General features: G+C 39.7%; 1 protein-coding gene and 1 non-coding gene across 2 annotated transcripts in view; one reads left to right on the top strand and one right to left on the bottom strand.

Moving 5' to 3' along the window:
• Positions 1–355: 355 nt before the first annotated feature.
• TRNAA-UGC (transfer RNA alanine (anticodon UGC)) lies at positions 356–428 on the bottom strand. The gene has a single exon. It is a non-coding gene; the product is annotated as a tRNA-Ala (tRNA).
• A 2377-nt stretch (positions 429–2805) lies between these two features.
• LOC125934344 (uncharacterized) overlaps positions 2806–26547 on the top strand; it is a 42670-nt gene continuing 18928 nt past the window's right edge. The window contains exon 1 of the mRNA XM_049647689.1: positions 2806–2942. Coding sequence (XP_049503646.1) covers positions 2916–2942 — 27 coding nt within the window. The 5' untranslated portion in view covers positions 2806–2915. The remainder of the gene's footprint in view (positions 2943–26547) is intronic.

Genomic DNA, 26547 nt, shown 5'->3' with positions numbered 1-26547 from the left:
AAGTCTGAGTCAAAACTATGTAAAAAGGAACCTTAAAAAAAAAAAAAAAACAGCCTCAGTATAAAGGATATTCTCTAGACCTCCTACCCCAATGCTGATATTCACTGTACCATAGTTCTCAGACAATATGCAGGGCCTTGTCTCATAATATCACCACCCTCTTCTCCTTTTCATTAGGTGGGGAGGTGATAATAATAGAAACAACAAGATAAAGTAATATAGCCAAATAAAATGAAAACAGTTTAACCTGAACAAAGCGAGAAAAGACCTCCAATTCATTGCTGATTAGCTGCTTATTCTTCTATTCAAATATTAGAATTCTCTCTCCCACTCTTTTCTTTTTAAGTAAACTCTATGCCCAAGGTGGGGCTTGAACCCATGACCCCGAGATTGCAAGTCACATGCTCTACCAACTGAGCCAGCCAGGTTTCCCTCTCCTACTCTTTCAAACCTGCTGCTGAAGCAACTACCTTGAATCCTTTTTAAAATTTAGAAATTTATCATCTTGGGACTTCCTCTAGATCCCATGTATAATCGTCTTGTTCATTAGTTTAAAATGCTTATTGACCACCTTTTGTGTGCAAGGGACACAGCTGATCATTAGTCTAAAAACCAAGTTGAATAGTACCAAGCTCCTACTCTCATAATGGGTGGTAACTGAACTTAAACTTGTACCTTGGGTCGTATTTCTGCACACATAATGGGGGAATAAATTCCAGATGGAAGTAATAGCCTGGGGAAAGGCTTGATAAGAATGTAGTTGGACCCAACCAAGGAACTCTAAGTGGACCAATTTGATTGCATCGTGAGGTATATAGGGAAGACTAATAGAGACAGATTGTAAAGATAGACCAAAGCCAAATACTAACAAACCTTAAATTCACAATAGAGAGCTCTACCTTGTGTGGGTGGCAATGAAGAATCACTGAGTAGTTTTGAACCCCCAAAGCATAAATGAAAGATAAATTAAGTTATTCTTTAGATTGTGGGGCAGTGCTGGGAGGTTGGGTTGTAGGGTGAATTAGAAAGCGTTGCATTAATTCAGGCAAGAGATAAGGGGCTAAATTTGGGTGATGGCACCAATCAAGGAGAGAATCAAGGAGAGAAAATCGATCTCAGAAATATCTTAGTTATGTATCTGCTATTCCAAACTTTTTCTTGCTATCCTACCTTGCTCTCCACCACTCTTATATACTCTATCCCACTATAGACACCCACTTTACAGTGCAGTGACCAACTTCTCCAGCCCATAGATAAGGAAGTCCTTAACCTGGAGTCCAAAGACCGCTGAGAGTATAATATTAAAAGCTCCTTGGACCTGGATGGGGGAAAAATTACATCTTTATATTCAGTCACCTCTAACTGAAACTTAAGATTTTCCTCCATTATAAAATAGGAAACAAATCACTATAAAATTAGCTGTTCTGTCAGCTTTTTAGTAACAGAAATTATAGATATGTCATATTACAGTTATTGTCCATATATTAATATATAGTTTGTATTCATCACTATTTTAAAAGTAAGACAGCAGTTAGGCCCATTACCACATCCTATTGTCTAATGTGTGACTAAAGAGGCAAATGCTACCGTATCTCAAATTTGTCTTTAATATTTTGATAATGGTATTTCAGTATAATTGATTTCCTTTGTAATCCTATGTGATTTTGGTGAACACATTTTAAAATGTTAGTCTTAAAAAAGATACCCAAGCTTCTCCAGACTGCCAAATATCAAGAAGCCTTGTAGAGATCTGGATCATCATTTGAGGTCATGTCCTGACACAATTTCATCACCATCTTCAAGGTCTAGCTCTCTATGCTTGAGAGAAAATATTCCATCTGTCCCTCCTAAAGGCAGCTTTGTTTTTGTCCATCACCTGTAGACCAGGGAGGGAAAAATATCCCCTCATTTGCCACTTTATTGCTAGTTTCACCTCTTCCTTCCTACCCTCACCTCTATTAAAACTTCTTGTATTTTATGAACTTTCTTTCGTATACACTCAGAATGTCAATGCTTCTGTAACCAAGCATAATCTCCATCTCCATTTTGTCCTTTTTTTTTTTTCCTGGAGAATTCTTTCTATGTGAGATAAATACCATACTATTCCTGGATCTAGTCAGTTTGTCCTTGCTGCATACCGGAAGCCAACAACGTTTAAAGGTGAACACCAGTCTGTATTAATTCACTTCCTTGTAAGTGGGAGCAGGAGGTGAGAGAGGAATTTCCTGCTGGGAAATTAATGCTGCAGGAGGCACCTTGACAGGACTGTTGACTATCCAGTAATGTGGGGAGAAAAGGCAGGAAGGATATTATTGACTGAACAATGGATAAAAGGTATTTTTAGGGGACAAGATGTGCACCAAACTTAAATTTCATCTAGGACTGACCCTGACTGCTCCCACTGAATTCTTGCGCACTGCGAATCTTGGCACATGTGCATAAATTGATAACCTCTGTTACATAACTTTTGAAAGGGCACAGGCTTAGGCCACACACTGAAAATGAAAGCACAAGGAATATCTTCTTTGTTGACATTGTGATGAAACTAGAATAATGTTTAACAGCAGATTTTGTTTTCATGAAAGTGCCTTCCAATTTACCTCATTTTCTATAACCAAGAGATGGCAATGGCGATGGGAAAGAAGAGAATATGCATACTATAGAACTTTGTGGGGATTCCACTGTGCTTTTGTGTTGTTAGGTCTTTTTTTCTTTTAACATATACATTCAATGACTAATGAAAAAAAATAATTAGCTGGCAAATTGTACAAGACATTTTCATCAATATTCTCTCCCATATTGCAAGTAAATAATGAGGTTTCAGGGGTTGTTTCTGAAAATCTGTAACTTGACACTTTCAGCAATAATCAAGAAAATAGGAATGTGAAGTTTGATCTTTGAGATTGGAGCTGTGGATGCAAAGATTTCTAGTGTCACAAAAGGTAGGCTTAGAATTCAAATGACTTTCATAATTTGAAGGAATTAATGGGTGGGGACGGATATATACTAAGGGAAGGGGAGTCAAATGCATATTTGTGTGAGACCAAAACTGTGAAGGGGTTAGTGTGGGCCATAAGCATCCAGAAAGCAAAACCTACCTTGAAAATGCAAAAATGTTCACTCTCTGGCTACTGTGAAGCCACTGTTTCTCTAGGACCGGGAGTGCTTTTTCTGACTGCAATGTCTGTGGAGACAAGAAGGAGGAGGGCAACTGTCACAGGAGAGGTCAACATCCATAGGGTACTAAGAAAGGAATTACTAGGGGTGCCTGGGTGGCTCAGTCGGTTCAGCATCTGACTTTGGATCAGGTCATGATCTCATGGTCTAGTCGTTAGTGGGTTGGAGCCCCTCGTCAGGCTCTGTGTTGACAGTGTGGAGCCTGGAGCCCACTTCAAGTTCTGTTTCTCCCTCTCTCTCTGCCCCCAAAATAATTTAAAAAAAGAAAGAAAGTAATTACTAAAAAAAAACCCCAAAAGTGCAAGGATATGACATTTGAAAAAAAAGAAGGTCGTGGGAATTAAGATGAACAGGCCAGTATTGCTCCATAGTGGTATTCAAAGAGGCCACAGGACAATGTGCTGAGCTGTTCATACATAAATTATTTTCAGTTTAAGGGTTTATCCTTTCCTCTGGGATTATGTCCTTCCTAATTTTCTGGTGTTAAATTGCCTTTTCTTTTTAAATTACAAATGATAGTAGCTTTTCCTTAAACCCTCCTTTTGGGGAAATTTTTTTTTTTTAAAGAAAATTGAGAAGTACATCCCATCTCCCCAACTCCTTTTCATTCTCTACTCTTAGCATGGCTAGTCCGGACTAGTGAATACCTGAACTTGTTCATTACATAAACCTTTCAGAAAAATTTAAGCACATATTCTCAGTATATGGGACTTATAAATTATATTCATATATTGCCCTGATAATATATACTGATATTATTAAACTTACACACATAAAAATATAAATTTAAAAGGATGAAATGAAAAGTAAACATTAAAACTTTTTAGTTATTAAAGATTCTAGGTCACCTGGGTGGCTTATTAGGTTTCAGCGTCTGACTTCAGCTCAGGTCATGATCTAACAGTTTGTGAGTTTGAGCCCCACGTGGAGCTCTGTGCTGACAGCTCAGAGCCTGGGGCCTGCTTCAGATTCTGTGTCTCCTTCTCTCTCTGCCCCTCCCCCACTCGTGCTGTCTCTCTGAAAAATAAACATTAAAGAAAATTTTTTTAATTAAAAAAAAGATTCTAAAGAACCCGTATGTTCTCTCTCATCTTAAAAGTATTGTTGGGACCAACTTATTTAATATACCTTATTTAAAAAAAAATCTTGGCACTTTATGAGACCCGAATTCAAAGGCCTAGCTAAGAATTCAGTTTATTTTCATACATAGTTTTAGTGGCTGTCATAACTAATATACACACTTTACAAAGATAGGGATCCAAACAGAAGAAGTGCCTTATTGGCTACACTTCTTAAATCATGGTACTCATTTTCAATCCCATTCACCAATTGTGCAAAGGTTTTTCATTTACATTTGGCTAGTAAATTTCCTTCTTCCCTGATGTCAGTCACTCATCCATGCAAACTATCTATTTTTAACAAATGGATTTAGAACATCTTACTTGGAAGATTTTTAAATTCTAAGTCCCTAAAATGTAGAAATATGAGTTTTTATAGATGAAACCCACTCTGTATGGCAACTAAAACATTAATGAGAGAAATATCCCCCAAATACTTTCTTCATAACATGAGTTTCTTTCAAAAGCAGCTCCTTTCTCATCCATTATTAAAATGTGACCTTTACCTTGAAGGGGCAAATCAAGTCTGCTTATTTTTTCAAATATCTGCTAGGTAACACACTACTGATAGCTACTTGTCATCACAAAAGGTCAACAAAGCTGCAAGTGAGGGTTTTTTTTTTTTTTTTTTGGTTGGTTGGTTTGTCTGTTTGTTTGTTTAGTAAAGAATACAATATATGATGAATCTTAAATTTGACATGTTATCTTCCTGTAACATAACCAGGAAACCTCTGTATTGTGCAAAATTTTCAAGATCACTGCCCCATATCATTATAAATTATTATAAAGTGTTTTTAAATATAACGTAATCTAATTTCTTAATTCCCTTACCCACATCCTAATTTAACATTGCAATATGCTGAGAGTGAACACACAGCCGTGGGTATGCAGTTAATGCCTCCCAGTATGGAACGCACACGCTGCCCTTGGGAGGTGGAAACGTGGGTGCATGTTCCTAGCTGGTAACTGCCTGAACTACAGGCTACATGACAATATATAGCAGGGAGAAGCTATATATTAAATATTAATAAAGCTCAATTAAAATTATATTTGTAGATAAAGTTCTAAAAATAGAAATTCTATTATTTTCTTCTTGCATCTCAGTCACTGAGGTGTACATACCATGGATAGCAAGGTCTTAATCAATTTGGATAATGTGCTTTTCAAATTTTTTAATTGACTGCCAAAGGCCAATTTGTTTAAATGGCAAAGTTTATTAATTAACATTTTCAATTCTCTTTATGAACACATTGGGCTATTGTATAGAGCATAGTGTCCACAATTCTTTAATTTGTCTAAGAACAAACTAAAGAGCTTAAAGAACTTTGTTCTTAGACAAATTAAAGAATTTAAAGCCTAGAAAATAACTATAGATAAATTAAAATAATGAATTTCTCTTAAGGAACATTGTTGAAACAAAAACAAATTTCTGAAAACGATCTTTCTCTATGGATCTTTTCTAAAATATTAAACTGCCTGAGACGAAAGAAATCTATATTACAACGTGGTATTGGAGCCAGACTCTCCTGCTGATCTATGAGCACATAGCTCTTGGGCTTCTGTGTCTGAGTTTTCACAAGAAGAATCTAGACACAGCCTTTCCTGCTGGTTCACTAAGAATGACATTCTCACTATTAAAAGATGTATTTGGTTTCTATTAATACCACTATTATCAGGATTTTGTGATTGTTACTCAAAAAGCTCAACCATTGAAGTTAAATACAAACAGAAATTTAATTGAAGGTTACTAAGACATAAATAGCCTGAAACAAACATCCAAGCAGTAAAATAATGAAAACACTAGCCTTTATATATTGTTTTAATTGATTTTTCATGAAATTGATAGTATAAAATTAGGAGACTATAACAAAGAGCTATAAAAGCATAAGCTAATGAAATTAGTATAATTGTGCCATATAAAATAGCCAAGAAATAACAAATTGCCAGAAATTTTAAATAATATTTTTATATTTGCAAAGGTACATATTCTTGCGTTTATTGATTACTGTACTCATTGTTAAAAGGATGAATTTCAAAAATACAGTCAACTCTCATTATTCTCAGGAGTTATGTTCTGTGACAACTGCAAACATTGAATTAGTGAATACTGAACCATTCTTCCTAAGGGAAACAAGGTTAGGTTCCCACATGCCTCTGGTCACAACACTTTTCTTGAACCTATCAATATACAACCTTGTTTTATGTGTGTTTCTGTTTAAATATACTTTAATATCTACTGTTAATTTGTTAACATTGAATTTGCAGTCTTACAGCACTGTAACTTAGGCTTGAATGAAGCTAATCTAATGCAGATGACAAGCTCTGACAAGCTCTCCATGAGGCATGTCATAGCCTTCTTGCACTTAGGAACTCTTGCCAACAATTCAACGAGAACAAAATTACCCACACACAAAGTAACAAAAACAAAAATGAAAAAATGTAAAAACACAAAATACATGGCCTAAATATACCAGGAAAAGGACACTACAAAATAAGACCTGAAACGAGAAGACAGAGAGCATTACTTTGTTCAGCCTCAGCTGGGCACACAAGACAACTCAATATTTTGCAACTTTACACATGACCGTGAATGACCATGAAAGTGCTATGAGTATTAATTTGGGGGTTACAAGTAAATTTTAGTAAGTATGCACATTCACAAATATGGAATTCGTGAATAATGAGAACCAACTGTTCTGTTCCTTATAAAACCCAAATTAACAGAAAAATAGGGAAGTGAAATACGAAAGATGATTGTTTTTTCATTGTCAAGTTTTACTAAAAAACGGAAGACAGGTATTAAAGTAAAAATCGCAAATATTTATTAAGGGTTTCTTATGAGCAAATAGGACTCTGTTAAGCTCTTAACAAAGTTTTAATTTCAATAACTCACTTATATAGTTGACATTATTAGTCACATTTACAGATGAGAAAACTGAGGCTTAGGAGGGAAAACATATTCCCCACATTCATGCAGCTAATAATTGGTTTAGCTAGAACTCAGTGTAGATTCAAAGGTCAGAGTGCTCCTGCATTTCCATGAAATACGACTTTCCTAAATGTAATTGTAGGCTCTTATTTTGATATTGACTGATAAATTTACTACAATGGCCCTTTTCATCCATAACCCAGTGGCAGTTTTTAAAACATTTTTTCCTTTTTTCAGGTTCTTATAAACTTTGCATCTAAATATTGTTCATCTTAACCATGCATAAATATTCTGTTGACATTCTTGTAAATTCTGTGGAACATAAAAAAGTAAATGTAGACTTTCAGATAGCATAATTCTTTTTTTCTTGTATTTTGTTCAGGAACACACTCTTTTGAACTTATACTTGATCAGAGAGAAATTAGGAAACGTGTTCTTTCAGAAACCCCTAAAGTAAATCACTCCTTGCATCTGAAACATGCAGCTAACTCTTCTCTATATTTTGTTACGAGTAATTGGAGATTGTGTCACTTCTCTGTTCAAAGTTCCAGTCATTCTTTACTATTCATAAACAAAGTCAAACTCGTCAGCCTGGCATTTAGAGTCTCCGTAACATGAGTCCAACTTCCAGACTTAACCCATGTAGCTTTCCTTAGTGCTTAACTCTGCTCCATCTAGCCTCTTTTAGTTGCTGCTACCCCAGAATACTCTTTCGCTGCAATTCTGTGCCATTTCTCACATCGTTCCTTGGCTCTCTTACCCTCCAACATCTATAGATGCCAAAATATGGCCTCCTTCATAAGACCGTGTCAGTATCTGCAGATTATAATTAACTTATTCCACCTCCATACTTCTGTGTCTGTGTCTTTAAGAAAGTGCCTACACATCGTAGGTGTTCAACAAATGTTAGTTAAATTGAAATGAAAGAAAAGAGTCATGAATATCTGAAACTTAAGCATTATCTCTTAGGACACCTTCTACACAAGAAAGCAGAGATATAATTTCTGACTCTTGTTGAAAATTTTCCGTGAGGACAGACTAGCTATTTGGTTATCAATCAATAAGTCGACACTTTATTTTATTTTTAACTTTTTTAATGTTTATTTTTGAGAGAGAAAGAGACAGAACATGAGCAGGGGAGGGGCAGAGAGAGAGGGAGACACAAAATCAGAAGCAGGCTCCGGGCTCTGAGCTGTCAGCACAGAGCCTGACATGGGGCTTGAAGTCTTGAATGGCAAGATCATGACCTGAGCTGAAGTTCGACACTTAACCAACTGAGCCACCTAGGTGCCCCAATGAATTGACACTTTGTACAAGTTTTAAAGCTTTTTGTTTTTGCTGGCATTTTCTATACCATCTTAACTGCCTATAAAGGTATTTACTACCCACGGATTTCGTGAATCCAAATCTTGGTCTGGTGAGATCTTAGACCACGTTAGGAACTCTCTTCTGATCTGTAGAAGATGTGGGGATAAATTTCATTCATGGTGCTCTTGTGAACATAAACATGTCTACATCCTTGCAGTTAATTCCCAGTGTGAGAATGAAGAGCAACTAACAGCACCTTGTTTATGAAGTGGAGGGTGTGTTGAGGAAGTAGTGATGGAATGGGGAAGAGTGCCAAGAAATAGAGCGCTGAAAAGTAGATCAGAATGAGATGATAGAGAGCCTTATTAAACAATGAATGGTGTTTGGGCTTTATTCTATAAGTTATGAGGGCTCATTGGAGGCTTTAAGCAAGGATATGACATATTCAGAGTAACATTCTTTTTTTTTTTTACAGATCTGTCTTTTAAGCATGGCAGCATAAAGCATTAGCTAGAAAGGAAATTGTTAGCAGGGGAGTTTAGGATAAATGCTTTATTTACCCTCCTGGTGGGATAGGAAAAATGTAGCTTTCTGGAAATCACTAGGGAGACAATCTCATGAGGAAACAAGAGTTTCTGGGTCTCAAGACATCTTCTCTCACCCGCTTGGAAGATTTCTCAATCCTCAGCTTCTCGTGTCCCAAAAGAACATAATTTCAGCACTGATAAATTGACTCTTTCCTGTAGATTTTGAGTGACTTACAAAATGTTCATTACTGATGGGGGAACCCGCTTCAGTGAGTTTCAGCTTGAGAACATTTGTGACAGGAAGAAGTAATGATAAAAATATGGGATACTAGGGGTGTCTGGGTGGCTCAGTCGGTTGAGCGTCCGACTTCGGCTCAGGTCATGATCTCACAGCTCGTGAGTTCAAACCCCATGTCGGGCTCTGTGCTGACAGCTCAGAGCCTGGAGTCTGCTTCGGATTCTGTGTCTCCCTCTTTCTCTGTGCCCCTCCCTCATTCATGTTCTGTCTCTCTCTCAAGAATAAATAAAACATTTAAAAACATTTAAGAAAAAAATATGGGACACTATTAACCTGGGGCATTTCTTTCAAGTTTTCTCACTCAAGCTTCTTTTATTTTTAAAATTTTAATTCCAGTATGATTAACATACAGTGGTATATTAGTTTCAGGTGTACAATACAGTGATTCAACAATTCTATACATTAGTCAGTGTTCATCATAATGAGTGTACTCTATTTTTTTCTTCTAAGATTTCATTTTATTTTTTTTAACATTTTATTTATTTTTAAGAGACAGAGAGAGACAGAGTACCAGCAAGAGAGGGACAGAGAGAAAAGGAGACACAGAATCTAAAGCAGGCTCCAGGCTCTGAGCTGTTAGCACAGAGCCAGACATGGGGATTAAACCCACGAACTGTGAGATCATGACCTGAGCCAAACTAGAATGTTTAACCACTTAAATCACTAAGCCACCCAGGCACCCCTCTAAGATTTTATTTAAATTCAAGTTACTTAACATATAGTGTAGCACTGGTTTCAGGAGTAGAATTTAGTGTTTCATCACTTACATACAATACCCAGAGCTCATCACAACAAGTGCCTTTTTTAATGCCCACCACCCATTTAACCCATCCCCCACCCACCTCCCTTCCAGCAACCTTCAATTTGTTCTCTAGAGTTAAGTCTCTTAGAGTTTGCTTCCCTCTCTGTTTTTATCTTTTTTTATTTTTCCTTCCCTTCCCCTATGTTCATCTGTTTTGTTTCTTAAATTCCACATGAGTGAAATCATATGGTATTTGTTTTTCTCTATCTTATTTTGCTCAGCATAATATACTCTAGTGCCATCCACATCATTACAAATGGCAGTATTTCATTTTTTGATGGTAGGGTAATATTCCATTATATATTCATACACACACACACACACACACACACACACACACACATATACCACATCTTCCTTACCTATTCATCAGTCAATGGACTTTTGGGCTCCTTCCATAATCTGGCTCTGAAAATGCTGCTATAGACATTGGGGTGCATGTGCCCCTTTGAGTCAGTATTTTCATATCTTTTAGATAAATACCTAGTAGTATAATTGCTGGGTCTTAGGGTAGCTCTATCTTTAACTTCCTGAGGAAACTTCACACTGTTTTCCACAGTGGCTGCACCAGTTTGCATTCCCAACAAGAGTGTAAGAGGGTTCCCCTTTCTCCACATCTTCGCCAACATCTGTTGTTTCCTTAGTTGCTAATTTTAGCCATTCTGATAGGTCTGAGGTGGTATCTCAGTGTGGTTATGATTTGTATTTCCCTGAGGATAAGTGATGTTATGCATCTTTTCGTATTTCTGTTAGCCATCTGGGTGTCTTCTTTGGAAAAATGTCTATTCATGTCTTCTGCCCACTTCTTAACTGGATTATTTATTTTTTGGGTGTTTAGTTTGATAAGTTCTGTATAGATTTTGGCAACTAGCCCTTTATCTGATATGTCAGTTGCAAATATTTCCTCCAATTCTGTAGGCTGCCTTTTAGTTTGTTGATTGTTTCCTTTGCTCTGCAAAGTTTTATATCTTGATGAAGTCCCAAGAGTTCATTTTTGCCTTTGTTTCCCTTGCCTCCAGCAACATGTCTAGTAAGAAGGTGCTATGGCCAAGGTCAAAGAGATTGCTGCCTGTGTTCTCCTCTAGGATTTTTTGATAGTTTCTTGTTTCACATTCATGCCTTTCATCCATTTTGAATTTATTTTTGTGTACAGTGTAAGAAAGTGGTCCAGTTTCATTCTTCTGTATGTTGCTGTCCAGTTTTCCCAACACCATTTGTTGAAGAAACTGTCTTTTTTCCATTGGATATTCTTTCCTGCTTTGTTGAAGACGAGTTGACCATATAGTTATGGGTCCATTTCTGGGTCCTCTATTCTGTTCCATTGATTTATGTCTCTGTTTTTGTGCCAGTACTATACTGTCTTGATGACTACAGTTTTGTAATACAGTTTGAAGTCCAGAATTGTGATGTCTCCAGCTTTGTTTTGCTTTCTCAACATTACTTTGGCTGTTCAAGGTCTTTTCTAGTTCCATACAAATTTTAGAATTGTTTGTTGTAGCTGTGTGAAAAATACTGGTGTTATTTTGATGGGGGTTGCATTGAATGTGTAGATTGCTTTGGGTAGTATAGACATTTTAACAATATTTGTTCTTCCAGTCCATGAGTATGGAATGTTTTTCCATTTCTTTGCATCCTCTTCAATTTCCTTCGTAAGTGTTCTATAGTTTCATAGCATAATAAGTGTACTCTTAATCTCCTTCACCTATTTCACCCACTTCCCCTCTGGTAACGATTAGTGTGTTCTTTATATTTAAAAGTCTATTTATTTGTCTCTTTTTTCTTTGTTCATTTTTTTTAATTCCACATACGAGTGAAATCACATGGTAATTTTCTCTGACTGCTTATTTCCCTTAGCATCGTACATTCTAGATCCTTCCATGTTGTTGCAAATGGCAAGATTTCATTTTTTATGGCTGAGTAATATTCCAGTAAATATGTGTATGTATGTATGTGTGTTATATGTTTGCATATATGTATATATATTATATACCACCCTTCTTTATCCATTCATCTATGGATGGACATTTGGGCTGCTTCCATAATTTGGCTATTTAAATAGTGCTGCAATAAACATAGGGGTGCATATATATTTTTGAATTAGTGTTTTTATATTCTTTGGGTAAATGCCCAGTAGTAGAATTACTGGATCATATGGCAATTCTATTTTTAATTTTTTGAGAAACCTTCATACTGTTTCCCACAGTGGCTGCCCCAGTTTGCATTCCCACCAACAGTGCAGGAGAATTCCTTTTTTTTTCCACCTCCTTGCCAACACTTGTTGTTTTTGTGTTGTTGGTTTTAGCCATTCTGACAGGTCTGAGGTGATAGATATCTCACTGTAGTTTTGATTTGCATTTCCCTGAGGATGACTGATGTTGAGCATCTTTCCATGTGTCTGTTAGCCATCTGAATGTCTTCTTTGGAGAAATGTCTGTTCATGTCTTTTGCCCATTTTTAAATTAGATTATTTATTTTTTCACTCAAGTTTCTTTTAAAGTAGAGGGAAGCAAAAAAGCAAAAAATGCCTCTTCTTGAGTAGCAGGTTTCTATTAATAATATTTTACACCTATTATTTGCTAGCATTTACTTTACTACCAGGCATTGTGCTACATACTTGGGATATCTCATTTCATTTACTCTTCCTAACAAAGATATGAGATGTGGAAACTGAATTTCACCAAGACTAGGCACTTACTTAGAGTCACACGATTACTAAGTGGTGTTGCCAGAATTTAAGTATAAGTTCACAGCCCAGGCTTTCTCCTGTTGGTTACACTATCTGTAATATACAGGTATGTACAATAGTAATTGTACTGGATTTGGTGTCAGACAGGCTGTATTCAGATTCCACTCTAATACTCACTAGCCTTGTAAATTAGGTAATTTACTTAAGCCTCAGTCATTTCTTCTGTCAAGTTGGACCCAGAATGCTTGACAAATGGGGCACTTGAGGATTAAGCTATAAAAGGTTCTAGTCACACAATTAATGTTATATTCCTTCCTTACAATAAAGTGGATTCCATAATTGGAAACACTTCTGCTATATTCTTGCCTTCAGAGAATGTGACATTTGGCCAAAGACTCAAAGTCAGAGAACAAACAGCTATGTGTCCAGTCAGAGAATAACAACCACTAGGATCCACAAAAGGAGAGGGTCTGGGGTTTTAAGAAGAGCAGGCATAAGCCATGTGACAGGAGCAGAGAGCCAGGGAAAGGCTGGCTAAGAAATGGCTTGAGAGGTGGGCAGGGTCTTGTAAGTCAGGTGTTGGGAGTGTGGATTTTATTTTACACTCAATGGGAAGTCATGGATCTTTACCAGGTGGATGGTATGATGCCTGGGTAAGCAGAAGAATGTATCCCATTCCCCACACCGTGCTCCCAACCCAAAGATGCCCATATCTGAATCCCTGGAACCTGTGACTATATTACTTTACTTGGCAAAAGGAACACTGTGGTGTGATTAAGTCAAGGGTCTTGAGATGGGGAGATTATCCTGGATTTTCTGGGTGGGCCCAGTGTCATCACAAGGATCGCCATCACTGGGAGATGGGAAAGTCAGACTCAATGACAAAGGAAGCAGAGGTTTAAGTGAGGCAGGGCCATGAGCCTAAGAATGCAAGCAGCCTCTAAAGCTGGAAAAGGTAAGAAAAGGATTCTCCTCCAGAGCTTCTAGAAGGGACACAGCCCTGCCAACACCCTAATGTTAGCCCAGTGAAGATGATTTCAGATTTCTGACTTCCAGAACCATTAGAAAATAAATGTATCATGTGTTAAGCTGTTAAATTTGCTACAGCAGCAGCAGCAAACTAATCCAATGCCTATGGCTTCTGAGTGGAGAATGGCATGAAGATGGGATGGAGGGTAGAACTGGGAGGCTAGCTGAGATGCTATTACAGTGATCCAGACAAAGTAGGTCTGTCCAAGCGTAATGGTGGCTGCACAGAGCTGCAATAACGGGACACACTGGAGATATATTTTGGAGGTAGGGCTGATAGGACTTGCCAAATTCCCCTAGCTCCTAAACCATTCTTTGTTTTGGCAGGACCTGGAACCCCTGGGTACTATTTGGCACACTAGAGTCATCAGTCCTAGGAAGCAAGTGCTTCTTTACTAGGTAACTGATTTGACAAATAAATAATTTACTCACCAACCGGAAACATCTAGCCAATGGGAAAAAGTAACAGAACAACAACAACTCAGAGCCCAGACTGAAAAAGTCAAAAGGCAAACTCTTTGGTTTTATACTGTCATAAAGAATGAAAAAAGCAAGGCCCAAGACAGCAGCTGGCACAAAAGTGAATGCCTTTGAGGGTGAAAATGTGCTTGTGGTCTAGTTCCAGGCTCTGCAGAATTTCCTTCTTAGAAGGAGTAACAAGAATGATTTTCTCTGTAGCAGAAAAGAGAAGGAAAGTAATAACCTTTTTAACCGAGCAGCATTTGTCAGACCTTTCCAAGCACCATCCTGCACCCCTTCAGGCCACCCGAAGGCCAGGCCTCCACTTGCTATTCCAATGAGACATTCCTATAGGCAAGATTTCATACCATGGCCTCTGCTCACCATCCTTGCACCAAAGCCCAGAGCTGTCTAGAATGCCAGCTTGAGGACTGAAGACCCAAGGTGGGGCGAAATCCCATGGGAGACCAGCCATCCTGCCCTGTCAAAATATAGGCATTTCCTTCCCAGGGAAAAGACTAAAATAAGACTTCACTCCACCAAAGCTTCCAGGACCTTATTGGATTTCCCTAAAATCACCTCCCCAACACGAGCTCCAGCACCCCAGCTCATTGCTCCTTTCTCCAACAGCACCCACAGTCAATCTCAGCCTCCTAAGACTGATTCCCAGCTGCCCCACATTTTGCCTCATTGTGTTTTTCTGTGTGTGCCACACACTGCCCCTCCCCTCCAAGAAACCCTCTTTGAATCCTTAACTCTCCCTAGTAATTGAATCCACACCCAGTAGTTGAGGGAGGAGGCGAGACTTCCTCGCTTACACCACAGGCAGTGTGGAGTGCTCATGGGGAACCCAGGGGTTCAGCATCTTAGGGTGAGAAGCCCTTCTGCAGGGGTAAGGGAAGAGGGGAGTGTGCAAATGAGTTTCAGAACAGTGCATATCCCCTCTCTGGCCTCTAAATCCCTGGCTTGCAGGCTTGCATGTCATTGCTCTGTTCTCCCTTGCCTGGGGGTCTTCTATTGCTCCAGACTTTTGTCATAGAGTTTAGGAAGCCTCACCTCAACCCGGCCGGCAGGCCTCATTTTCCCCTTGCCCAAGAGAGCCAGAACAGATCGCTTTTCTGTTTTTTTATGTACACCACTTTGATTTAATGGTCCCATTTATGCCCCAAACTTGTCACTCTCGACTAATGCCACACCTTACCTTCTTCACACTCCCTAGATCCCCAGACTGATTTGTGGGTTAGTATCTCCATTTTTATCAATAATAAAAAAAAACCAAACTACTTTGCTATAAGAATAACACAGATGCCCGATGCTCATAAAGAAGGCGCCCTCTAGCTCTGATCCCTCCCATCAGAACTAGACTTCATCCCGGGTCTCTATTTTGGGAAGCTTTTCATCCCACAGGCCACAAAGGCAACCAATTGCCTGAAGAGAATAGCATTGTAATGAGCACAGAGGTCATTCTGGATACCATGTGCTGTTAGTTGATTACACACTTTTCCAAGGCTGCCCTTGGTACAGATGCAATGAATGCTAAATGGCATGTGCTGCTCGTTCCAGCAATTAGTTTTGATCTCTCTGGCTTAATGCTGTGTCCAGTTGTTCTGAAAGAGAAAAGAAATGCTCTGCCTCTGCACCATTTATTTTTATAGATGCATTCAGTGAAGACTTACTGAAGCCTAGGCCCTCCTAGGCATTGTGCAGGATAAGAATAAAGCATTCTTCCCCTCCCTGGAGAAGCTCATAGCATAAAAAGAGGAGGAAAACATGTAAGGAAAATATGACATGCAGTATGCTACAATATTAGGAGGACGGAAAGAGCCCTTTATTCAACAAGTACATGCCAGGCATGGTTTAAGGCCTGTGGAAGTAAAGAAGGCAAAAGAGGCCCTTACTCTTCTGGGAGAAATGATCATTGCACTAGTAAAAAAATTAAATATCCAAAATTAATTTAAAAAGTGATAACTACAACTAATGGAACAGGAATGGGATGAAATGGAGGTTAGCTTAGAGCAGGTCTTAAGATAGACCTCTCTGGAAAGATGGCCTTCTGAGTGACACAATGGATCTAGCTGTAGAAGATCTAGAAAAGGAGCCACATGAGTAGGGGAAAGAAGTGCAAAGGCACTGAGGCAGGCACAGGCTGGGAGCTTTAGGAGAGAAGTGACAGTTTGGCCTCTAAGAATGGGTAAAATGACATTTCAGGAAAATAAAATGGCTTGAGCAAGGGCACACAACTAGGAAAGTATGAACTGCATTTGGTCAGAAACAAGCACAGATTCGAACCAAGGCCTAGCAAAACATGAAGTTCAGAAGATAAGATGAGGATAGACTATTTACAGAGAGCCCAGGGCCAGGCTGTGGCTATGGAGGATATTCTACGAGCAGGCAATGCTGCAGGTTTTAGGTCAGTCTCTGACTTGATAAGAATGTGCTTTAGCAAGATTGCTCTGGTGTTAGTGGAGACCTTTTTTTTTTTGCCTTGGACAAACAAATATTCCTTGTGCTTCCTATTCACTGATAAAAATTCATCTTCATGCCTAGATTTCTTGTAGGCATGGGCTACAAAATAGGCTGGGCTATAAAATAGTTTTAAGTAGGGATGGCAATCTAATTTGTGGGGTCCAGTGCAAAATGAAAATGTATGGCCCTTTGTTCAAAATGCAGTTTAGAAGCTTTTTCTTTCTTCAGCCATCTCTGTCTTGACTTGCCATGATGTTTTGTATTATTTAATATAAAATGACTCTCTCAAACATGAGGATACTTCCAGGCAAGTGCAGACCCTCACAGGCACCAGATACCTTCCATTCGACCCAACACTGTGGCATCCACACCCAGCACCCGCAGCAAGGGAAAGCAGCAGTGGTGTCTGGGCAGGATCAGGAGGCCAACACTCTGTCTCACAGAAGCAGGGAGGTAGAACCACATGTGTGCAGAGGCTCCAAGCCCCTGGCACATACCCCATTGTTCATCTTATTTCACTTACAAACGTAAATCCAAAGATAAAATATTTAAGAGTTTCAAGATGCTGATTGCATCCTTCTGCGTGTGTGGCTTTGTGAGATGGCATGGGTGGCAAGCCTATGATGCCCATCCCAGACTGAGTCCTGAGGAGAGGGTAACTGCATCTCAATGTAGACTTCTTCCTCAGAACTTAAACCCAGTGAGCTACTGCCCCTCAGAAACACCTGTACTACTATCGTTCTATGAGATGCTTAGCATGTGTGTGTGTGTATGTGTGTGTGCGTGCACGCCAGGAAGAATGAGTGAAGGGTACACATTTCCTTGATTTCCCGTGGATATACAATTGTTTGAGAATAAAAAGTTGTGTACAGAAAGCCTTCACACATGTGCTGTTTTTCTGAAGGAGAGGAGGGAGGAAGGAGTCTAAGAGCAAGATCGACAAGATAAACCTAAAGCCACTTAGTGGTGCTTGGCTGGACATCAAAGATTACCAGGCTTCCTCAGCCAGAAATGTAAACCTTGTCCTTGAGCTAGGAAAGGATGAAAAGAGAGTGGTCGGGCTCACATTCCAAAGGTAAAGGACTAACTAGCTTGTTTCTGACCACATTCATCCTGTTTAAATCCACTAAATGATCATTTACTAATTGCTCACCATGTGCAAGGAATGAACTGCACTGCTCTTTGCTCTCTGGCATTACAATTCAAGACAACTGCATTTTATGTAAGGAATGTTTTCCCAAGAGTGGACAGAATCCAAGACTAATCTTGACAGAGAATGGTGAATTCTAATTACCAGCTAAAGGAACACTACCTCAAGACAAGAGAGTTCTCTTGGTCCAAAAGTTTTGAAATTCCTGTCAATTTTTAAGTTTGGGAGTATTCACCTTATTTCTGATTTTGTGTTTGATGTTTACATAATACTACTCAAAATTTGCATAGTTCAAATCGGCATAAAGGATCTATACATAACACCATACAATATCATACAGGGATATTGTTGTAAAATAACAGATATAAAAAAGTATCTAGCACAATCTTTGGAACAAATGGGAAGAAATTAAAGAGACCTATTCTTTTTGCTGTTATATTCAATAATATTTCCAATAAGTCACAGTCTCCAATCCCAAGAATAGTATCACTAAGCTATAAAAATGGGGCACATTTCATCTTTTTTATATGCAGGAGAATAAAAGTGCAGCTTAGAGAGCTAAAACATTTTAATATACCTTTTTTTAAGCTTATTTATTTGAGAGAGAGAGTGTGAGCAGAGTAGGGGCAGAGAGGGGGAAGAGAGAATCCCAAGCAGGCTCCATGGTGTGAGTGCAGAGCCTAAAACATTTTATAAGAAAATTCCATTTAGCATTGAGGTTTTAATGTTTTTCCACTGAAGAGAAAATTAATACCTAGTCAATTCTACTTCTGTGCAAATGTGTAACACGTTAAACCAACATATCATCCCAAAGCTGTGGTCTAGTCAGCATTTAGAGTACCTCTTCCATTATGTTGTTTTTCTTTGCCCACACCATGGGGAAAGGACTAATGATCAATGAAATCTCTTAATCAAAGGCTAGCAGTGGCAAAAGCCCTGTGCATGATCATTTGAATTGAGATACATAGCCCATAGTGTCCTTCAACTCTTGGGTAACAGCTAGTGAGTGAGGGACCCCATAAGCAGCAGAGCCACGACCAGGGCACTAGGGTTCAGATTGCTCAGCACCATCTTCATGCATATGACCATCTTCATGGCCACCCTTTGGCTCTAGCCATTGTCTGTGCTGTGTAGCATGTCCTCCAGGACCAATCTTATAACTTGGTGGAGTCTCAAGAATTGAAAAAGACCAAAGCCATCAGACAAGTGGTGGCTTGTCTTCACACAATTCCATGAAGGGGGAAAGTTTTCTGAAAACAGAACTAGGGAAACTTGTCTCTGGAGAAGTATGTCATAGCTGTGAAGAAACACAGCAAAACACACTTATCCTAAAAGAAACTGGTGCTGGATACCAGGACTATAGGCTCCTTAACAGTTGTCTGCTTTGATCATGGTGTGTGTAACTGAGCGCTTCCTCTGGATCCAGCCCTGTCTTAGCTACTTTTGGGGGAAAACATATAATCTGCTCAAATGGAGTCTGTATTTACCTGGGTCCATAAGACCCACATGAAATAGTCTTTTGAACAAGAGATTAAGAGTACCAGCCCTGGGTCTCACAGACCGGGATCCAGCCTCAGTCCTGCTAACTTGCTACCTGGGTGGACCCAGGTAATTCACTGAGTTTTTCCAAGCCTTTCTCCTGAACTATGAGGATAACAAAAGCCCTGACCTCCCCAGGTGAATGTGAGCATGGAACATAGTAAATCTGACCTTTATGAAATAAATCTCATTTCATGGAGACAGTCTCATGCTGTGCTTCAGTAAGTTTTGATTCACCTCCTAGATTTACCACCTATTAGCTGCATTTCCTTGGTCAAATTACTTAACCTCACTTGTCTCCATTTCGTGGTTTGTAGAATGTGGATAATGCAACCCTCACAGTGAAATTGTTTTATAACCTTGCCACAATCAACAAGGAGTATTAAGACAATCCTTTTAAATGTGAAGAATCAGGGCCAGTCTGCTGACATTTTATTCTTCACTCAAGACAAGGTCAAACAGCATTCAGAGATCTTCTGTATTATTTTTAACAGTATGTTGGTGAAATTTATTTTCCATTTTCCAAAGATCTGAGCCATTCAGATTACTTCACCTGGACAGAAAGGGGTTTGCTAGAAACTCCCAGTCAACTCTGCAGACATGACACAGCAACTAATGAAAGATGGGGGAGGTGTTCTGACCCTTTCTGTCACCTCCCTGGGATTTCAGAGTGGAGCCCAGGATGGGCTATCTCAACCGAGGCAGGTTCATTGAGAAGGGTTCTCTCTATTATTGATTAGAAATGCTAAACCAGCAGGCAACTATAATTTTCAGATGCACAGAGAGATTTCTCACAGGAGTTTGACAAATATCACGTTCTTTCCCCTCACTCATATATACCTGTTGCTTTTCTTCTGAAAAGGGGGTACCCTAGTCTTATGGCATCTTACTTAAAAATAAGAGACCATAGTTCTGATTTGTTAATCTCATTTGGTTCTTCAAAAAAAGAAGAAAAATTTTAATTGTTTACTGAGTGTGAGAGGAATAAATAGGCCCATACAAAGAGCATATGACTAAAAAACTCCTAGATGAGATGATTAAATGATTAAAAGTATATAGCTCAGTGCCTGGTTCATAATAAGAACTCAACCTCAATAAATATTAGTGAGTGCACACATATACATATATATATGCATCTATGCACATACACACACGTACGTACACACATACACACACTCATCCACATCCACACAAACTAAATGAAGCAATGTAATTTAGCTCTCAATGATAGGGCACAGGCATTCTTTGTAGGCAGAGAGAGAATGGTGATGGCTCCAAGAGGTAAAAAGACTTCATGAAGGGAGAGGAATTAGAGCCAACCTTGAAGGTTGGCTAGAATATGAACAGGAAGAGGAGAGACAGGAGGACATGAATGGTGAGGGAAATGGAGGACAGGCAGGGAAGGAATGAGTGCTGTGTTCCTGGGACGGACGCTGAGGACAATTAATGAAACTGATAGAAATGATGGGGTCAGGTAATGGAGGGTATTGGGAATCAGCAGGAAAGACTTGACTACTTATTTTTTATTTGTTCATAAGTCTATGTATCTGAGGAGACAGAAATAGCACAGTGTATTATTCAGGGAAACAGAACCAACAGGAAGTGTGTGTATATGTTTATGTATATATACACACATACACACACACACACAGAAGGGGATTTTAAGGAATTGGCTCATTGTAAGGGCTGGCAAGTCTGAATTCTATAGGGCAGTCCTGCTGGACACCCAGGGAAGAGTTGATGTTGCAACTGGAGTCTGAAGGCAGAAATCTTTCTTCTGGAAGACCTCAATCTCTTCAGAAATCTTTCTTCTGGAAGACCTCAATCTTTTTATCTTGAGGCCTTCAACTGACTGGATGAAGCCCGCTAACTACACGGAGGGTCATCTGCTTTACTCCAAGTCTACTGATTTAAATGTTAATCACATCTAAAAAATACATCGCAGCAATATCTAGATTAGTGTTTGACCACAGGTCTAGGCACCATACATAGCCTAGCCACTTTGCCATAGAAAATTAGCCATCACACACAGTAATTTAAACAGAAGAAGTTTAACATGAAGAACAATTAACCAATGATAGGAAAGTAATTAAAAAGACAAAAAAAGAGAACTCTAAAAGGAATCTTAAGGTAGAAAGAGAAAGTACTCAAGGAAGCATTAACTTGGAAATAGGGGTACAAGCCTCATCAGAGAAGGTTGGTTGCAGTCACTGGTTGATGGAAGATTTTGCTGGTCTGGCATGGCCAGAGTTGGTACCTAGCCTCTGGGCTAGCAGAAACAACCCCTGGGGCTCAGGTGAGCCAAGGCTGCTGGCCAGGTGTACAGTGAGTCAGAAGTACTGAGTGTGTCAAGCACTGCTGCTGGTGTGAGGCCCAGAGAGCTTGGTGTCTGCATTAGAACAGCCACAGAAACAAACGTCCAGGGCACTGGTGAGGTGAGGTTGACACTTGGCCATGCGGAGTGAGTTAGGTACATAGAAGATGCTGGAGTGCCACTGTGGGTGCTGCTGACACTGGGAGTTGCAGAGGAAGTCTCCCTCTATAATAACCTAGTGTACTTTTAGGTACCTCTGAGGCCCGGGGGCCATTTCCTACACGGCCAGCTCCACAGGGCTGAGGAAAGTATGCCACCAGTGCCCAAACTGAGAGCTGTGGAACCCTGGAGAAGCTATATCCTATAAGCACTTAGCACTAAAAGAAATCTCAAAGGCTGAGAAATAGAGAAAAAATGTAGTCCAATCTACAGGAACTAGGAAGAACAACCCTTCTTCCTGCAGTGTCCCTCCAGAAGTATGTGGTAGCAAGGTTTAATTTCATGCCAGCTGGCAAAGGAAAAATATTATAATTTTATGTTTAATATTAATATTAAAATATGAAGGTCACAGGTCTGTTTTCACAAATCAGGCAATGAAGGATAAATCTGGAGCTCAGAGGCAATAAACTGGCAAGTAGTATCATGGGAAGTGCCATGGAAGCAGACCTTGGGTGAGCGATGTCAGGCCATTCAAATTACATTGTCAAGATTGTGCTGGCATCGAGAAGCTCAGCCAGGGGGCTGCTGTAGTGACATAGGCATGAGAGGCCAAGACCTTGGATCAAAGTGCTATCACTAGGAATGAAGTACAAGTTTGGAGTGAGATATTTCAAAGGAAAAACAGAATTCTTGCTTTAGGTTATCATCCTGCCTTAGTCTATTCAGGCTGCTATAACAAAAATACCATAGATTGGGTGGCTGAAACAACAAACATTCATTTCTCACAGTTTTGGAGACTGGGAAGTATAAGATCAAGGCGCTGGCAGATTTTGGGTCTAGTGCAGATCTTCTTCCTGATTCATAGATAGTGTCCTTTGTATGTGTCCTCACATAACAGAAGGGGCAATGGAGCTCTCTGGACTGTCTAATATCATTAATGAGGGTTCCATCCTCATGACTTAATCACTTCCCAAAGGCCCCACCTCTTAGCACCATCACATTGGGGTTTAGGATTTCAGCATATGGATTTTGGACTTGGACACAAACACTCAGTGCATAACATACCCCAAATTACAAAAGCTTGGGGAGATCTGCAAAGAGATTAGAGAAAGAGAAACACTTTCCCTCAACTCCGAAGTGCTAAGCATGCTATCGTGTGTGTGTGTGGATAAACATCTGAATCCACTGAGGATCAGAACACTCCCTCTCAGAACTGGGTCACTCCTTTCCTAATGAGGGTCAAAATAGGGCAGAATGAGGTAGGCAAAAGACCATGAGTAATAATGAGCACATTAGGTTTGGGAATCCCAGAGCCTAAGAACATGACCAGAAAAGGGGCTAAGGAATTCATTGTCCAGAATGAGACTGGCTGAAGACTAGCAAATCAGTCTAAGGCTAAAACCCATGGTGGGTCTTAGTACTTAGCATGAAGTCTGGCAGAAGGTACAGACACACTCAGTAGGTGTTGGAGAAAGGAAAGGAGCAAGAGAGAGCAGTAAGGAGAGAGAAATTCATTAAAGCCAGGATGTTAATCCAGGCATGACTGGACCAAAAAGCAGCCTCTCAGGACAGAGGAAGGGAGAGCCATTAGTAAGCATCTGGCTCTTCCAACAGGCAGCTTCTATCTATGGACTGTGGGAGACTCTAAGCATAAGTATAACCAGAGGCAAATACTGACTCCTCTGAATCCCTGAGTGAGGGGCAGGTTAACAGGAATCCAGGCACAGAAGTCAACCACTGAAATCATCACAACTCCCTTCCAAAATAAAACAGTGAAATTGCCCAGACTACCTCCCTTTTTCTACCTTCTCCCTCTGTTCCGGCCCCATCCCCACCCATGTCCCAGCCCAGCCCAGCCCTCCTCTCAGTAATAACCACTGCTGGTTCTGGAACAGAACTTTCCTCATACAGCATCCTGAGTCATAGCGATAGTGTAAGGACACTTCATTTGCACTTAAACTGATACAGGACCCCAGATACAGGAAAGAAAAATCCTCATTGTTATGTGCACTTTACACAGATGATCTCTTCTCATCCTCAAAAGGAGGGTGCTTTTACCCCTATTTTACAAATGAGGACACTGAGATTCCCAGAGTTTAAGCCCTTCCCCTTGTTCATGTAACCTGTAATTCTTGGAGAGAAAAAAAAGAGACAGCTATAAGAACTTACTTTAAATAAAGTTACTTTGACATCCATATTAAAGATGCTCAGTTAACAAATATACTAGGTTCTTACTCTTCATTTTCATCAAATTTCTACGTAAGAATGAAAGTTAACATTTATATATCACTTATGAAGTGCCAGGCAGTGTTCTGAAAACTTTACATATGTATTAACTAAATTCTCTGTCATAAGGAAACAGAGACACAGAGAGTTGAAGTAACTTGCCCAAGGCCACAAACATAAGGATTCAAACCCAGCCTGTCTGGCTTCAGAATCCACCTACAAACTGAGAATATGCTGAGTTCAGAGAGAAAGCTTGTAGGACAAACATTCAATTGCAGAGCTTAAGATGCAGAATATCTTGATTTTACAGTTAACCTGGTAACTTTTTGACAACTTTGGAAAGGTCATGACTATGACTCAGATTAACTGCTCCACAGTCTTTCTGTTCTCACTGGTTGGTAGTTGTTCCACTCTAAGGGATAGTTGAGGAGCCACGGAAAATGGTGACAAATGAGACATGTGACTGAGGCCAGAAGTGTCTCTTCAAAGCTGTAAAGCATGGGCAGCTCAGACTCCAACTTCATTATCATCCCTCCACTTAGCTGACTTTCTAGCAGGAAGCCTGTCTGTCTGGGAGCAGCATAATGCATTGGTCTGTGTGCACATGAACTCCTCCAGCCCCAAAAGCCACTTGTGTTTCCTGGAGCCTGGAGTCTCCCCGGTGCCAGGAAACAACATGATGCTGCCAGCCTGTATTTATCATTCCTAAAACATGGCTCCCTACTCCAAGCAAACTGAAAAGAAAAGCACAAAATTCTGAGTTTGCAGCCAGTTACCTCTGCTGGTGTTGGTGGCAGCCAGGCGTTATAAAAGTAGGGAAAGAGCAGGAAACGCACTTCTATTCAGACAAGAGTTCTTGCAACTGTGGGGAATAAAATCGTCATCATCTCCATTTCTTGAAAAACGCAAAAAAAGAGAAACGTTAAATTCACAAAGCTCTGTCAGAGAACCCAGTACCAGCCACAAACAAGAGTCTGACGTGCATGCTCTTTATTCTCTGTCCTCTTTTCTTCATCTATGCTTTCTTGCCTACTTGGAGGGAAAAGAGGACATCATAAATAAATAAACAAATGCATACATACATGTATGTAATAATCTTGAGTGGGTCATGAGGGGAGTGCAGTCCCTAGGGTCAAAACTTCCATTTAATCAAGAACAGAGATAGGTAACACAGGCTACTCCAGCGAAAGCATCCTGTATCTCTCCTTACCTTTGCAGGCTTTGCCGCCCTCCTGATCCAGTCAGCTATGACATGGACAGAGGCCACCGCCTCCTAGCTATCAGAGTGATGGTTTTCAGACACCAGGGAGGAGGGAAGCCTCCAAACTGCTGCCTACAGATAAAAGGCTCTGATCATCATTAATAAGGCTCCAAGAGGCACTCACCCCTCAATTTTGCTTCAACCTGCTGGCTTTAAGTATAGCAGTCTAGATGTGTGTTTTATGTACCTTTCATATGCTGTTTTGCTTTAGGACATGCTTTCTTTCCCTCTAAATTTATTTTGGCTCTGTTTTCCCCACTGAGAATTATCAGTTCCTTTTTCTGGCTAAAGATGCCTTTTTCCTCCTTCTTAGTTTATGGATTTTCATGGCTATGCCTTTAGATAAAGTGAAACATGTTGGTATAGTGTCCTAACCTTTTCTCTTTCCTTAGACAAAGAGACGCAACCACAAAATATTTCTGCCAAGTGTAAACCAAAATTTTGACCGAAGCAAATAACTAAAAAAACCTCTGTAGGTAATTTTATTTTACCAGAAAGCCCAGGTTGCAGACAGATACAGATGTCCTTGTCTGTATTTTTCTTTATAGAAATAATTTAATTTATAAGTGGATTCACTCTGGGTTGGGTTTTTGTCCTTATTATTTACTATTTCCCTTTTCTGAGCAGTCTGACCTTTGGAATCATTTCTGTAGAAATCTTATTTCCATGACAGACACTGTCAACATTATCCAAGGCCACCTGGCATAAACAGCCTAAATTCCTCTATCTCAGTTGATAGCTTCTGGACCTCACTAAACAATTCCTTGGTATTATTCTATTCAGCATCATTTCTATTTTACTCAATCTCGTATCCATGAAGCAACTGGATCTCTCATTTGGCTCAGGAATAAAAAAATGAAGCTAGAGTCTTTCCATTCCTTGGAAAGGAGAATATAAAGTTGTAGGGAAACCAGTCTTTTTTTTTTTTAATGTTTTTATTTATTTTTGAGAGAGAGAGGGACAGAGCACAGGCAGGCGAGGGGCAGAGAGAGAAGGAGACATAGAATCCAAAGCAGGCTCCAGGTTCTGAGCTGTCAGCACAGAGCCCGAGGCGGGTCCAACCCGTGAACCACAAGATCATGACCTGGCTGAAGTTGGG

This window comes from Panthera uncia (genome assembly GCF_023721935.1).
Source record: "Panthera uncia isolate 11264 chromosome A1 unlocalized genomic scaffold, Puncia_PCG_1.0 HiC_scaffold_17, whole genome shotgun sequence".
NCBI classification, from domain to species: Eukaryota; Metazoa; Chordata; class Mammalia; order Carnivora; family Felidae; genus Panthera; species Panthera uncia.
This window is presented reverse-complemented; position numbering and strand designations above follow the sequence as displayed.